The 17,356-nt window shown below is 38.6% G+C and overlaps 1 protein-coding gene and 1 long non-coding RNA gene across 8 annotated transcripts in view; one reads left to right on the top strand and one right to left on the bottom strand.

Annotated features, from left to right (window-relative positions):
- LOC111561382 overlaps positions 1-17,356 on the bottom strand; it is a 114,709-nt gene that overhangs the window by 59,255 nt on the left and 38,098 nt on the right. The gene's annotated exons all lie outside the window — the stretch shown is intronic.
- Positions 1-17,356, top strand: part of CB4H12orf56 (chromosome B4 C12orf56 homolog) — a 114,597-nt gene that overhangs the window by 62,610 nt on the left and 34,631 nt on the right. For all 6 annotated transcript variants that reach the window (XM_023257190.2, XM_023257187.2, XM_023257188.2 and 3 more), the window contains 5 exons: positions 3,869-3,975; positions 4,805-4,894; positions 12,753-12,876; positions 15,862-15,936; positions 16,233-16,307. In XM_023257190.2, coding sequence (XP_023112958.2) covers positions 3,869-3,975; positions 4,805-4,894; positions 12,753-12,876; positions 15,862-15,936; positions 16,233-16,307 — 471 coding nt within the window. The remainder of the gene's footprint in view (positions 1-3,868; positions 3,976-4,804; positions 4,895-12,752; positions 12,877-15,861; positions 15,937-16,232; positions 16,308-17,356) is intronic.

The raw sequence follows: 17,356 nt of genomic DNA, 5'->3' as shown, positions 1-17,356 counted from the left end.
TTAATCGATTTAAATTTAAGTAGTGCCATGTGACCAGTGGCTACTGTGTTGGACAATGCAGTTCTATGGTATCTCAGCACCTTCTAACAATTCAACAAATATTTATTACATGCCTGCTCTAGGCCAGGAATGGGAATAGGCATTAGAAATGTGAGCATGAGTAAGACACAGTTCCTACCCTCAAGAATTAGCTCAGAAAGTCTCCTTTTTACTACAGTTTTTGGCAAATTTTTAAATTTACCCTTGTATGCTATAAGCTTCTTCAGGACAGGCATGTCTCTTACTCATCATCTTCGTATTCACCCTAAGGTCTAACGTGTGCCATGTGTATACCAGGTCCCATAATCAATTCGTATTGAACTGAAAGTTTATTGTCTTGTGAAAAATTAACCTGATCAAAAATCTAGGAATAAAGCATTCATGTTCTGTTGCTTAACTGAAAATACTGCAGGGGCGCCCGGGTGGCTTAGTCAGTTAAGTGCTCAACTCTTGATCTCGGCTCGGGTCATGATCTCACAGTTGGTGAGTTTGGACCCTGCACTGGGCTCTGTGCTGACAGCACAGAGCCTGCTTGGGATTCTCTGTCTCCCTCTCTGTCTGTCTCTATCTCTCTCTCAAAAATAAACAGATACACATTAAAAAAAAAAAAATACTGCAGCCCTTCTTTAATGTAATGTCCTTAGATGGATTAAAATAGGTCTTCTAATTCAGTTGTCAAAAATGAGAGGCCAAAATGAAGACAGAGGGAAATAAAAGTTATATGGGCAGTCTCCCTATCTGTGGTCTCCCCACACTTAGTGGGGTACCTTGTTCTCCTCCCCACCATGCTTCCAAGACCTGGTAGCCTTATGTTCTCTCTAATCCACAACCACAATCTTACATTCATTTATACAAAGTTAACATATATAACTAATAAAAGTCAACATTTTTATCTTCTTTTAGGAGCTTTTTTCTTTAAAGTTATTACGGCTTTAAGCTTAAGCAGTGGTTTTGCAACTTTGTGCTGGGCTCCCTGGTGAACATAAGGTTGTGTGAAACTTCCTCAGAAACCCACACTGGCGTGGGGAGATTAGGGGCATCTCGAATTTTTGGTTCCTGAGTAAGATGATAAAAAATCATACATATAATAGTTTCATATAAATAAAATTTTACAAATATATATAATTTTATATAAATATATTATGTACTATAAATACACACACACACACACACACACACACACACACACAATGTCCCCTTTTGAAATCAACTGTATGGGGTATAATTTTCTTTAAGGTAATCTTTTTTTTTAAAACAATTTTCTTACAAGTAAATTTTAAATTATGAGAACATTTTTTCATAGGTCGACTAAACTGTAAGCTTTAGGATTATGGACACCATGTTTGTTTGTCTGCTTTGCTCAAGATATTATCTCATTACCTAGTACAGTTCCTGCTACATAGCTGATAATCCGTAGTTATGTGTTCAATCAATGAATGAGTGAATGAAAGAATTCTCTGTTCATGTTCCTTCTTAACCCTTTATTTTTTCTCCATGAAGTTTTTTTTTCTCAACATTATTTTTTATTGTGGTAAAATACACATAAACATAGAATTTGCCATCTTAACCATTAAAAGAAAAAAGATTTAATGTTCATTTTTGAGAGAGAGAGAGGGAGAGAGCACAAGCAGGGGAGGGGCAGAGAGAGGAGACACAGAATCTGAAGCAGGCTTTAGACTCAGCTATCAGCAAAGATCCCGATGCAGGGCTCGAACCCACGAACCGTGAGATCATGACCTGAGCTGAAGTCAGATGCTTAACGGACTGAGCCACTCAGGTGTCCCTATCTTAGCCATTTTTAAATGTATGGTCCAGTGATTTTAAGTAGGTCCTGTATACTGTTGGAGCCTCTCCGGAACTCTTTTCATCTTGCAAAACTGAAACTATACTCATCAAACAATAACTCCTCATTCCCCCACTTCACGCGGCCTCTGGCAACACCATTCTTCTTTCTACTTCTATCAATTTAACTTCTCTAAATATTTCATGTAAGTGGAACCATCCAGTATTTGTCTTTTTGTGACTGGCTTATTTTACTTATCATGTCTTCTAGGATCATCAGTGTTGTAGCATATGTCAGAATTTGCTTGTTTTTAAGGCTGAGTAATATTCCATTTATGTATATAACACATTTTGCTTATCCATTCTCCATTGATGGATACTTGGGTTGCTTCCATGTTTAAGCTATTGTGAATATTACCATTATGAATATGGGTGTGTAAATACCTCTTTGAGACTCTTTCAGTTCTTTTGGGAGTATACCCATTAGTGGGATTGCTGAATCATATGGTAATTCTATTTTTTTCCCTTTTAAAAAATGTTTTTATTTATTTTTGAGGGAGAGAGAGACAGAGCACGAGCTGGAGAGGGGCAGAGAGAGAGGCAGATACAGAATCTGAAGCAGGCCCCAGGCTCTGAGCTGTCAGCACAGAGGCCAATGTGGGGCTTGAACTCACGGAGTGTGAGATCACGACCTGAGCCGAAGTCAGATGCTTAACCGACTGAGCCACCCAGAAGCCCCTACACATACTATCTTATTTCAGCCCCATCAGGTGACATTAATTCCATCTTAGACATAACCTGAGTCATACAGTGTGTATGTAATATGCCAAATATGACAAAGCTGACCCATGGCAGAGCTGGGATATGAACTGAAAGAACTAGGCACCAGAGTTAGTGTGCAGAGCCACCAACCGTGCTAATTTACCAGGGCAGTGAGTAAACAGCAGCCCTTCTGAGAGGGTCTGCTATGCATCCTGCTCCTTCTCCTCTGGTCCCTCTCTCCACCTGCCATCCTCAGCCTCTTCTCATGCCAGATCACCTATATACAGGCACCCATAATACCTGTCTAAACAAAGAGTCTAATTTGTCACTAGTAAACAAAAGTCCTGGGGAAGAAAACGAACAAGAGAGGGACAGAAAAGAGAAGCGATTACATTATATTTCTAATTAGTACCAACTTGCCTGATTTCATGGGCCAGTGCTTACTTCATGCTTGATTTATCTCAAGAGACGGCATAGCAGCACAAAAAATTTGGTTCCTGCACTCTTAAGTCTGTGTTTATTTTGGCAGAGATGGAAATTTACTGTATTAACAGAATTATTAGTATCATTCTCCACCATCTTCATTAGGCTACACCAATGCTGTGAGTTTGCTTTTAGGTTAGTAAATATATATATTTATTTATTTTACATTTATTTATTTTTGAGAGACAGAGAGAGACAGAGCACAAGCAGGGGAAGGGCAGAGAGCAAGGGAGACACAGAATCCAAAGCAGGCTCCAGGCTCTGAGCTGTCAGCATAGAGCCTGATGCGGGGCTCGAACCTATGAACCGTGAGATCATGATCTGAGCCGAAGTCGGATGCTTAACCGACTGAGCCACCCAGGCGCCCCAGGTTAGCAAACATTTTTAAAAGTGTTTTTCTAGCCCTTATTTCATTGTATCCTCACAAAGGCCAAATTGCTTTGGAAAGACAGGAATTAGAGTAGCCTCCATTTAATATATTATTCCCAGGTAAGTAAATGACTTGCCTGAGATTAAACACCTACTTCTAGAGGGCCTTCAATATTAACGGGAGAGCCAAGCCTATTAAGCATCTCTCAGCATCACCCCTAGGCTTTAGCTCTGGCTCTGTTCACCAGCACAGTGGTCTGTTTCCCGGTGGTAAGTAAAAGTGTTTTCAGTTCGGATTATGCTAATATTAATGAGAGATATTTTAATTCACTTTGTCCCCAGAGAATAATTTCTTCATATTTTTATTATGTAAAGATAGAGTTTTACCATCTGATACCTTATTTACCATTTTCTTTCCTGCTTGCTTTCACAGACCAGTGACCTTTTCTATTTCCTAGTGAACAAACTTCATGAGTACTTGCCAGAGTCTAGGGATAAGAGCACACTTCAAAATAGAAGCCAAAGGGCTGATGAGCTGGTGTAAGTATTAACTGGATAATCATAGATTCTTTTCCCCCTAGGGTGTTAAAGATGAATGGAAGGCACTGGACAAAATACGTACCATATTAATGATAAATGGCACTGCAAGTTTTGCTTCACATAAATTTTTTAAAATAGCATTCATTTTGTTCTACTTTTTTTTAAGTTTATTTATTTTGGGAGAGAGAGAGCACAAGTAGGGGAGGGGCAGAGAGAGAGGGAGAGGGAGATTCCCAGGCAGACTCCTCACTCTCAGTGTGGAGCCTGACTCAGGGTTCGAACCCATGAACCATGAGATCATGACCTGAGCCAAAATCAAAAGTCGGATGATTAACCAACTGAGCCACCCAGGCAGGTGACCCCATTATGTTCTACTTTTTAAAGAAAGGCTATACAAGAAACTAGAATATTGGTTGTCCCAAAGGAAAAAAAAAAATGGGTGTCTGGAGGAAAGACATCTTTCACTGTCTTCTCTTTTTTACCTTTGAAATTTTGAGCCAAATATTACCTACCTGAAAAAGTTAAAATTATTAAAAATAATTTTAAAGTAGTGTGTGATTATCAGAAAAAAATGTTAAGGATAAAAAAAATATGAAAATAACTTAATCCTGACATTCAGCTATTGATTCATTCAACAAATATTTCTGCGTGTTTACTATATAGCAATCACAGAGTGGTCAACCAACGTTGACAATCTGATATACAGAATTTCCTTCTCTATATAAATTACCTGAGAGCAATTCTATCAAGGATTACTGATTTTGTGAAATTCTGGACTTGTAATGCAATCATGCCATTTCCATGCTTTTTTTTCCTCTTTGTTTTCTAGGGCATGCATTGAAATTATGCAGACTCTGGGACTGATGTTCAGAGAAACAGAAACTGAGTCATCACGCCTGAAGACATTGGCAGCTAAGAAGTAAGGTTTTTTAGCAGAAGACATTGGGACCTTGTAGTTGCAACCCATTAAGTACTCTATTGAGTGTCTTCCAAAACTGATAGCTCTTTTACTCTTCTAGTCAATCCCCTTGTAAGTATATGAAACTCTTTTGTCTTTCCACTTCCTTCTGTGATGAACAGATCAACTGGCACATAGTGAGCACTCTCTGTCTCTGTGGATTATTAAGGGCACAAAGATTTTTTTTGGCATAATTTTATATTTTGTCATTGCTGAACTTGAAAGAGACCAAATGCCCCATCATACATTTAAAGCCAGGGCTTCTCTACTAGAATTTTATAGAGTGCCCTCATACCCACACAATAGAAAGACTATATTGCAAATGCAGGAGTTATAGTAGCCTCATCTAATATATAATTGTGTGACTTTGAAGTGAATGATGTTGGGGGTTTATTAACATAGGGTAAGCTGCTATAATAAAGATATGCTAAAATATGTGGTCCGCAGAAGATAGAAATTTACATCTTTTCACATACTAGTCCAGAGTACATAGTCATGCTTTCCTCTATGAGATCAGCCAGAGACCTAGGTTCCTTCCCTTTTGTTGCTCGGACATCTTTTTTTTTTTGTTTTTTTTTGTTTAATGTTTATTATTTTTGAGAGAGAGAGTGAGACAGAGAGCAAGAAGGGGAGGGGCAGAGAGAGAGGAGACACAGAATCTGAAGCAAGCTCCAAGCTCTGAGCTGTCAGCACAGAGGCTGATGTGGGCTTGAACTCACAAGCTGTGAGATCATGATCTGAGCTGAAGTCAGATGCTCAACCGACTAAGCCACCCAGGTGCCCTGCTCTGACATTTTTATTACACTGTGTTTATCTTCATGATTGAAGCTGGCTGACTTCTGAGACTTCATTAAATCCTATGGAATGGAGGAAGAGAAGTAGAAGGCAAGCAAATTTCCTTTTTAAAAAGAAAAATGTTTATGGTGTAAGTTTATCTATTTATTTTGAGAGAGCGCACGCACGGTGGAGAGGGGCAAACGGGGGGAGAGAATCCTAAGCAGGCTCTATGCTGTCAGTGCAGAGCCCTATGCAGGGCTTGATCCCATGAACGGTGAGATCATGACCTGAGCCGAAGTCAAGAGTTGAGGCTTAACTGACTGAGCCACCTAGGAGCCCTGCACATTTCCTTTTTATTTATTTTTTTTATAAAAAAATTTTTTTTTCAACGTTTATAGACAGAGCATGAATGGGGGAGGGGCAGAGAGAGAGGGAGACACAGAATCGGAAACAGGCTCCAGGCTCTGAGCCATCAGCCCAGAGCCCGACGCGGGGCTCGAACTCACGGACCACGAGATCGTGACCTGGCTGAAGTCGGACGCTTAACCGACTGCGCCACCCAGGCGCCCCACATTTCCTTTTTAAACAAGGCGTATGTGATTTTTCTGCTCACATTCTGCAGATGAGAACTTTAGGCATAGGCCCATATATAGCTGCAAGAGAGCTTGGATGTGTCTGTAGTTACATGGCTATGTACCTAGCTAAGCTTTGGATGGTGATAGGGATACCTATTATTAAAAGGAAGAATGAAAGAATGTAAAACAGGGGGACAATAGCATTCTTTGCCCCAGAAAGTATGTGTTTGCATATTTTGCATATTATCTGCTTGACCTTTTTATATGATTGATAGATTATGAATTACATGCTAGGCCAATGTTCTGACTAAAATCTTAATTTTTTTCCACCCTCATCAACTATTTATCTAAATTTTCTCTAGTAGAAAGTAGAAGAAAAATGAGAGCATGGGTCCTAAAACATTTGAACCAGGGAAAAGAATAAGAACTCCTAGTAATTTTGTTCTGGCTATTTATTAGAGAACTTTATAAATTAATTTTAATGATTATATTCATTAACATTTCTTTAAAAAAATTTTTTTTAACATTTATTTATTTATTTATTTATTTATTTATTTATTTTTTAACATTTATTTATTTTTGGGACAGAGAGAGACAGAGCATGAACGGGGGAGGAGCAGAGAGAGAGGGAGACACAGAATCGGAAGCAGGCTCCAGGCTCCAAGCCATCAGCCCAGAGCCTGACGCGGGGCTCAAACTCACGGACCACGAGATCGTGACCTGGCTGAAGTTGGACGCTTAACCGACTGCGCCACCGAGGCGCCCCTAACATTTATTTATTTTTGAGACAGAGAGAGACAGAGCATGAACGGGGGAGGGTCAGAGAGAGAGAGACACACAGAATCTGAAACAGGCTCCAGGCTCTGAGCAGTCAGCACAGAGCCTGACATGGGGCTCGAACCCATGGACCGCGAGATCACGACCTGAGCTGAAGTCAGACGCTTAACCGACTGAGCCACCCAGGCGCCCCTATTCATTAACATTTCTTAAGCAACTTGCTATGTGCCAAGGACTATGGGCATACTATACTGTATACCAGGGTGGTCAAACATTTCTGTAGAGGGCCATAGAGTAATCATTTTTGGCTTTTCAGGCCATATAGTCTCTGTTGTAAATACTCAACTTAGCCACTGTAGCAGAAAAACAGTCACAGACAATATATAAATGAATGGGCATAGCTCTGTTCCAATAAAGGAAATTTATAGAATTTCTATTTATAGAAATAGGCTCTGGTGGGGCGCCTGGGTGGCACAGTCGGTTAAGCGTCCGACTTCAGCCAGGTCACGATCTCGCAGTCTGTGAGTTCGAGCCCTGCATCGGGCTCTGGGCTGATGGCTCAGAGCCTGGAGCCTGTTTCCGATTCTGTGTCTCCCTCTCTCTCTGCCCCTCCCCCGTTCATGCTCTGTCTCTCTCTGTCCCAAAAATAGATAAATGTTGAAAAAAAAAAATTAAAAAAAAAAAAGAAATAGGCTCTGGGTTATTTGGCCTACAAGCCGTAGTTTGTTGACCCTGCTTTGCAGTGAACAAGTAAGACACACTCTATTATTTTTTCTATTTTTTTTTAAGTAATCTCTACATCCAACATGGGGCTCGAACTTTCAACCCCAAGATCAAGAGTCCCATGCTTTACTGATTGAGTCAGTCAGGTGCCCCCTATGTATACTTTTTTTTTTTTTTGAAGTTTATTTATTCATTTTGACAGACAGAGAGAGTACAAGTAGGGAAGAGGCAGAGAGAGAGGGAGAGAGAAAGAATCCCAGCAGGCTCTGCACTATAAGCACAGAGCCCAATGTGGGGCTTAAACGCATGAACTCTGAGATCATGACCTGAACCAAAGTTGGCCACTTAACTGACTGAGCCACCCAAGCGTCTCTATACTTCTTTATGTAGTTGATAGAACTGCCATTTCCCCAATCTCCAGGACAGAGATCCAAGATTATTTCTTACATTTCTGTCTTTTGTCACACTGAATTATTGCAGAATCATGTTACCCTTTTTATACACTTTTTGGTCCTTACCTTTCTCTGTCCAAGTTGAAAAACCATCACTCTTACTAACCTCTGCTGCAAAGTGTTGTTTTAATTGTTCTTTCTTAATTTGGTTTGGACACATCAGGCTTACTACAGCAAGTCTCTTTCCTGATACGACTAATTATTTTCATGTACATTGGTGCACATATATTGCTATAATACAGTCTGGTTGTAATACTAACTTTTAGATATGCATAGGGTCCAGTCGTGTTACCCATAGCATTAATTAGCACAGTAAATGTTTAATATAACTGCATTAGTTTTCTATTACCCTGTAACAAATTACTGCAAACTCAGTGACTTAAAACTCTATAAATTACTTATCCTACAGTTTCTGTGGATCAGGAAATCTGGGCAGAGCTCAGTTGGATCATGTGCTCTGGTTTTCACAAGGCAGTGGTCAAGGCGTTGGCTGGGGCTGCTGTCTCACCTGAGGCTTGGGGTTATCTCCCAAACTCATTTGGGTTTCTGTTGGCCGAATTAATTTCTTTATAGCTGTAAACTCATGATGGTTTGCTTCTTGGCAGGAGACTATCTCTGAGCTCAGGGAAGGCCTAAGCACTCTTTAAAGGGCTCAGCTCGATAATCAGGCTCACCCAGGATAATCTCCCTTTCATTAACTCAAAAGTCAACAAATTAGGAACCTTAATTATGTATGCAAAATCCCTTCACCTTTCTCATCTAACATAACATAATCACAGGAGTAATAGCTTAATATATTCACAGGTCCTGCCCACACTTAAGGGAAAAGGATTATTTAGGGTATATATAAAAGGGGGTAAGATACCTTGGAAGCCATATTAGAATTCTGCCTACCACAATAACATAGACTGCCTTATGAGACCATGAGTTTGCCTTTCAAAGTCTGTATAAAAATATATTACAATGCATTCAAAATTCTGACACTGGAAATAATAACAATCTAAACAATAAAACTATCACAACTGTTGGCACCATTTTTTAGGACTGTAATGTCAATCCCGTAAGTCGTCTTTATTTTGGGGATGAAACTACCATATAGATTAAAATTTTTTCTATTATTGACCTAGTGGATTTTAAATAGTGTTGGCAGAAGGAGTAGATTCCAAATTAAACTCCATTTGAACAAATAAAAAAGCATTTAATCATTTCCGCATTTTCCTCTTAATTTGTTCCTTACGTAGAGATTTTATTAGTTCAACTCAGTTCTGTGTATTTCTTCTCAAAATGTGCCATAATCCTTTCATATTTTAATACTGTCATGGTTGAATTCATATATTATCACAGCAAGTGACCCAGAATTTGAGTTTCTTCCCTTAGCCCTGGATATATGATACTTTTAAAAGAAGATACTGCTGAAAATAAAGGACTTTAATTAAATGTAATAGAAAATGGAATGCCATTTCAAACTTAATATCAAGAAAAGCTTCTAAATGGAATGTTTTGTTGATTTTGGAAGGATCTTCTAAAAGTAAGATGGGCTATTTTAAAACAGCCTGAATAAAACATTAGCAAATATCCTGTAGGACATATCCTACTTTTTTGAGAAGTGTGCTGACAAGATTCTTCTTTTGTAGATATGAGAGCTGACTTGCTCTTTGAGTTGGAGAAAGGAAGCGAATCCTATTTTATTAAAATTTTGGTTAATCATGAACTTGTAATCATGGTAATGATTTAAGTGATTGTAAAAAGGCTAAGAAGCCTCAGGGCGCCTGGGTGGCTCAGTTGGTTAAGATCAGACTTCTGCTCAGGTCGTCATCTCACAGTTTGTGAGTTTGAGCCCAGCCTGCTTCGGATTCTGTGTCTCCCTCTCTCTCTGCCCCTCTCCTACTCTGCTCCGTCTCTCAAAAATGAATAAATGCTAATTTTTTTTAAATTTAAGATAAAAAAAAGATTATGAAGCCTCAAATATTACCAAGCAGGGATTTTTTTAGTCTCCTTCATTCCATTACAAAGAGAATGCTTATGGTTATAGAGGATTTTTATATAGTCCTAGCTGTAAATTCTTTTACTATTCCCGTCTGTCAAAGCTACTCTGGCACTATCTTCAGTTAGGCAAGTGATTTTCCTAATAGCCTGCCTTCAGCTCCTTTTTAACCATATATGGATTGCATGACACACATGAAGATGGTGTTACCAAACCTATCTCCTCAGAATCCTTGCTTTGGATTGTGATTTTTTTTTTTTGCCCTTTTATTTTCAAATAATAGTGTGTATTATTCAAATGTGTAGTAACAATTTAAGTGAGTTATTAGTGTAGATTAATGGATAGTACACCACTTTGGAAAGCAAAAGACTTAAAGTTTAATACTAGTTTTATTAACTAACAGTCTTCAGTGGAATAGTAAGCCTTTGAAATGCTTTGTTAAAAAAATAATTCCATCCTCATGCACTGTTTTCGGGAATATAAACTGGTGTAGCTACTCTGGAAAACAGTATGGAGGTTCCTCAAAAACCTAAAAATATAAGTACCATATGATCCAGTAATTCTACTTCTTGGTATTTATCCAAAGAAAATGAAAACAATAATCCGAAAAGATATATGCACTATAATTACTGCAGCATTATCTACAATACCAAGATATGGAACCAACCTAAAGATCCATCAGTAGGTGCATGAATAAAGAAGAGGTTACATATATACATATATATTATACTGGAATACTACTCAGCCATAAAAAGAATGAAATCTTGCCATTTGTAACAATATGGATGGACTTAGAGGGCATTATCCTAAGTAAAATAAGTCAGACAAAGACAAATACCATATGATTTCACTTACATGTGGAAACTTTAAAACAAAACAAATGAACAAACACAAATAACAACAAAAAGAGAAACTGAGTTGTAAATACAGAGAAGAAACTAGTGGTTGCCGGATGGAAGGGGGGGGATGGGTAAAATAGGTGAAGGGGATTAAGAGGTACAAATTTCTGGCTATAAAATAAATAAGTCATGGGGATGAAAAGTATGGCATAGGGAATATAGTTAATCGTATTATAGTAACTTTGTATGGTGACAGATGGTAACTATACTTATCGTGGTGAGCATTTGATGGTGCATATAATTGCTGAATCATTATGTTGTACACCTGAAGCTAATATGTTAACTGTATTTCAACCCAAAAATTTTATAAAGGGTTCTAGAGTCAAAAAAATCTGTGTTCAAACATGCATTTTAAGAAGTGTTTCAGGGGCGCCTGGGTGGCGCAGTCGGTTAAGCGTCCGACTTCAGCCAGGTCACAATCTCGCGGTCCGTGAGTTCGAGACCCGCATTGGGCTCTGGGCTGATGGCTCAGAGCCTGGAGCCTGTTTCCGATTCTGTGTCTCCCTCTCTTTCTGCCCCTCCCCCGTTCATGCTCTGTCTCTCTCTGTCCCAAAAATAAATAAACGTTGAAAAAAAAATTAAAAAAAAAAAGAAGTGTTTCATATGGTGGTTTCTTTGTCTCAGAGATATACAATGCATGTGAGCATATTAAAGCCTCTGAGAAGCGCGGCCCGTGAGTTTGAGCCCCGCGTCAGGCTCTGGGCTGATGGCTCAGAGCCTGGAGCCTGTTTCCGATTCTGTGTCTCCCTCTCTCTCTGCCCCTCCCCCGTTCATGCTCTGTCTCTCCTGTGTCTCCCTCTCTCTCTGCCCCTCCCCCGTTCATGCTCTGTCTCTCTCTGTCCCAAAAATAAATAAACGTTGAAAAAAAAAATTAAAAAAAAAAAAAAAGCCTCTGAGAAGTCCAGTAGTAAAGATATGCAATGAATTTGGTTTAACCAAGTATTTACTATGCCTCTTTCAAACAAATAATCTATTTTTTTTTTACTATAATATTTCCTGGAATTAATAGGCCATAAAAAGTCCTTTGGCGGGGGGGGGGGGGGGGGGGGGGGGGAGGGGAGGGAGGGAGGAGGAAGCCCTTTGGGAAATACTGATTCAACTGAACTCACCCAAATTTCCCTTAAGTCCAGACTTACTAAGCTTTGGGAACTTCTAGACCTATACTTGCTTTGAGCCAAAAGACAAAGAAATTGTATTTTGAATTAAATTTTTTATCACTACTTAATTGTCTGCATGTCCAAGGCTCCAAAAGTTCAGAGAATGGTCTGCAATGTTTTATACTTTTTTTAAAAAATGATATGCATGTGTCACATACACATGTGTTTTTTTTTTAAAGTTTATTTATTTTGAGAGAGAGAGAGAGCACAAAAATGGGGAAGGGGCAGAGAGAGAGAGAGAGAGAGAGAGAGAGAGAATCCTTAGCAGGCTCTACACCACCAGCGCAGAGTCTGATGTGGGGCTCGAACTCACAAACCATGAGATAATGACCAGAGCCGAAGTCAAACGCTTAACTAATTCACCCAGGTGCCTTAATGCTTTATACTTTTAAATGTAATTATATTCAGTGTCTGCAAACTTGGCTTTACTATTTTTCTTTTCAAAATTTATTAATTGCCTTTTATTTTTTTTTAGGGGAGCATTATTTAATCTTTTGGTAATATTAATTAGTGAACCTCAGATTCCAAAATCTTGTCCTGTGTTTGATATCCAGTTGGTGGCTGATTCAACTTTAGTTGAGATGTCTTTTGATGCTGAGGTAAGATGATAAGATAAGAATTTTGGGGTAGACTAAATATAATATATAGGGGTGCTCTGGATTTCTGTCTTCTAATGTAGACCATGATATGGTAGAGGATAGAAATATAATTCAGAGTAAATATTTTACCATTAACCTCAAAACTTAGATAGCTAGTCTATCAATATTAATACATCCATTTTAGATGTTTTAAGTATGTATACTAAGGAAAATAATTAGTATTCAGTATGTATTAGATAAATCTGCTTATTTGTCTCTATACAAAATATTTATGTATATGTTAATTCCATAGTAGGGTCTAATGGTAAAAAAGCACTCTCGTTAAGAGATTTTAGGGTTAACTCTCTTGCTTTAGTTTATCATCTCCTTAGCTATCTAAGTAGTACAAACTCAGTGAGAATTACTTGTTTTTCTAAAGTTTTACTAAAACATTAGAAATACCAAACTACCTAGAAAGCACATATCCTGAGAGAATAAATCAGTTTATTACTAGTTTATTTCAAGCAGAACAACACATAATTTTTTTTAAAGGATGGGACATAGGGGTGCCTGGGTGAATCAGTCAGTTGAGTGACTCTTGATTTCAGCTCTGGTCATGATCTCATGGTTTGTGGGATTGAGCCCCATGTCAGGCTCTGTACTGACAGTGTGGTTCCTGTTTGGGATTCTCTCTCTCTCTCTCTCTCTCTCTCTCTCTCTCTCTCTCTCTCTCTCAGTCCCTCCCTCACTCATGTTCTCTCTCCCACTCTCTCAAATAAACTTAAAGAAAAAAGGATGGGACATGATTTGATAGTTCTTAAACATATAGTTTTGTTTTAGAAAACTCTTACATGTATTCACTCAATAAATATTTGTTGAAAATCTGTTATGAGCTAAACAGTGTGCTAGCCTGTGGGGGTACAAACAAGAAGCAAAACAGATACAACATGTGTCCTTATTGGTTTATAGTCTGGTTAGAGAGACAAATGTTAATTAAATATAACATGAATATAATATTCATATGTCTGAATATTATAAGTCTATAATGGAGTGTCTATAATACCATCTTTAACAGTGGAGTGAGTGGATCAGGGATTAAAGAGTGGGATAGAAGCAAGACTCAGGCAGGGCTAAGAACTTAGTGCAGGAGTCCAGGTGAGGAACGGTAATAGGACAGAGGGAAGCTATCCTTGACCCCTGAAATGAGACCAGGCTTCTTTTTAGAGCTCTCCTAACTTCCTATTCTCTTCTTTCACAGCCCTTGTCTCAGTTAGCAACTATGCATTTATTTATTTATTTGATTGTTAGATTATTGTTTGTTCTCCACTACCTTCCATGAGGTATTACCCATGTCCCTGTTGCTACCCATTGTATCCCCAACACTTAGTATAGGGTCTGATGCATATTTGTTGAATAAATTAATGAAGAAAAGGGATGGTAGTTATAAAGAGGATAGATTCCAGTAATTTTTAGGAAATTGCACTCGTAGGTTGACGTGAAAATAAACTGTGAGGATTAGATGAATTTTAGATTCTGGCCAGGGTGCCAAATAAGAATTACAGCAAGAAGAGTAGGTTCAAAGGGGAAATAATGAAGGGCACCTGGGTGGTTCAGTCAGTTACCTGTCTGTCTTTGGCTCAGGTCATGAGCCTGAGGTTTGTGGTTCGAGCCCCGTGTTGGGCTCTGTGCTGACAGCTCAGAGACTGGAGCCTGCTTTGGATTCTGTGTGTCCCTCTCTCTCTGCCCCTCCCTGGTCGTGCTCTGTCTCTCTTTTTCTTAAAAATAAACATTTTTAAAAAAATTTTTAAAGGGGGGGGGAAATAATGAGCTTGGTTTGGGATTAGTTGACTGGATTGCCATTGGCATTTTTTTATATTAAATATAATTTATTGTCAAATTGGTTTCCATACAACACCCAGTGCTCATCCCAACAGGTGCCCTCCTCAATGCCCATCACCCACTTTCCCCTCTCCCCCACCCTGGCATTTCCATATAAAAATATCTAGTGGGCAGAATAGACAGGTCTGAGTTTCCTGATTTTGAACTTGGTGATCTTTTGCACACAGGCTATTCATGAAGACCAAATAAATTTTGGTTCCAAGGTCTAACAGTGTGAAATTTCAAACTGGAGCTCGTTCTTGCAAAGAATACTGTCAGGGAAAATGTGTTGGCCTATAGCATGCCCACACAGTTCTCATGCGCCAAGTGCTAAAAGACAGCCTCACTAACTGGAGTTCTTGAGAGCAAAAACAAAAGTCTCTAAGCCCTATATATACCCATTTTACAGGAGTTGTAGTTCACGTTGCGCATAAGGCTAAATTTCCCAGAGAATCTCCCACCTTAATTCTAGGGGGCATATTTTCAATACTCGAAAGGATGTAGGGTTGTTGATCTGAATGATTTTGCAAATCAAGTGTGCAGTTTTTTGGGTGTTAGTATTCTGTGGGCCATTGTATCTTCTTTCCCTGACCCACTTTCTTAGAAATTCTCTAATGTGTAGTCTTTTTTGACAATAAATTATATTAAAAAAAAAAACAACTTTAAAAAAATATATACTTTTTAATTTTAGAAAGACAGTGAGAGAAAAAGAGAATGAGCATGAGTAGGGGGGAGGAGTGGGAGGGGGAAAGGGAGGGAGGGAGGGAGGGAGGGAGGGAGGGAGAGGGAGAGGGAGAGGGAGAGAGAGAGAGAGAGAGAGAGAGAATCTTAAGCAGGCCCCATGCTCAGTGCAGAACCACAATTCTGGGATCATGACCTGAGCCAAAATCAAGACTTGGCTCAATCAAGGTTGAGCCACCCAGGCACTCCAAGTAGTCTTTTTATGAGAGCGTTTTTTTTTTTTTTTTTTGAGAATGACTGAACCAAACATAATAGGAAAAATGACCACGCTAATTATATTTTCTGTTAATCAAAAATTCTTTTATAAGTATATAAAGGTAACCAGGAGAAATTACCATTTTCTGGCTCTGCCAGTGATATTGCATTGACTATTATTTAAAATTCTAGTTACAGAACCTTATCAAGAAATATACAGATACAGCTACGGCACTTTTATATGAGATATTTCTTGTCTTTCAGCAGGTACGATATATATTATTATACATATTATATTGCATGATTGTTATATATATCATATGACTATTATATTTCTGTGATTATATATCAAATGATTAACAATATATCTTTAATATGCTTGTATTAGAGATGGTCTCCAAAATTGTCTGACTTAAATGATACTACTTTTGCTCTTAAGTATTCATCAGCTTATTTTCCTAAATACTGATTTGATCAATCAAGATAAAATGTATTTGAGAATGAATATAATGTACAGCTCAAACTTCATGAATATAACTTGTTTATTTCTGTGAGTCTTTTAGGGAAATCTTGGATTGGGACCAGAAGAGTTTGCTATTAGCTGGATGATGTCCTTCCTACAAAGTCGTCCTCCCTTCGTAAGTACCGAGAAGCAAAAAACGAAAGCACCACTCACAGTTAATTATACCGGTGCTCCAGTGCTTAATTAATAAAACACAAATTTTCTCTATAAGTAGTCACAATTATGAAATAGAAGCAAAATGTAAATCTGATGATTTTATTATTTAATTAAGGTAAAGCGTTTTTTAATATTTGGGGCCTGAGTGCTTACAGGACTGAAATTATATCTTGTATTTTTAAGTTTTTAAAATATGTATTTATTTTGAGAGAAAGCGTACACATGCAGGCATGAGCAGGGGAGGGGCAGAGTGAGAGGGAGACAGAAAATCCCAAGCAGGGGCTCAATCCCACCACTGTGAGATCATGACCTGAGCCAAGATCAAGAGTTGGACGCCTAACCAACTGAACCACCTAGTTGCCCCTAAAATGGTATCTTAAATATGATCTTTATTTCATGAAAAACGTAAAATATATCCTGTAGAAAACAGAACACATTAAAATATTGGCTGTATATGTAAGTGAAAAAATGAACATTTGTCTTAAACAGCAAGTATGAGTTGGCGAGTATGAATTAACACTTGGGATCACTGGGGCACTCTGTCCTGTCAGCCACCATCCTTGTCCCTAGTACCACTGACTCTCTCCTTGGTAGTACAATCACATCTACATAGTCTGTCCTACCTTCCCACCAGACTGGTTGGAGGGATCTATTTTAAAAAATCTGATTATGTCATGTTTTGCTTTAAATTTCTCATAATACAAATCAGAACCACACTGAGATACCACTTCACGTCAGTCGGAGTGGCTATGATGAACAAATCAGGAGACTATAGATGCTGGAGAGGATGTGGAGAAACGGGAACCCTCTTGCACTGTTGGTGGGAATGCACACTGGTGCAGCCGCTCTGGAAAACAGTGTGGAGGTTCCTCAAAAAATTAAAAATAGATCTACCCTATGACCCAGCAATAGCACTACTAGGAATTTACCCAAGGGATACAGGAGTACTGATAGGGACACTTGTACCCCAATGTTTATAGCAGCACTTTCAACAATAGCCAAATTATG

This window comes from Felis catus, chromosome B4 (assembly GCF_018350175.1).
Source record: "Felis catus isolate Fca126 chromosome B4, F.catus_Fca126_mat1.0, whole genome shotgun sequence".
Lineage (NCBI taxonomy): Eukaryota > Metazoa > Chordata > Mammalia > Carnivora > Felidae > Felis > Felis catus.
Note: the sequence above shows the minus strand (reverse complement) of the source record. Positions and strands in the feature narration are given on the sequence as shown.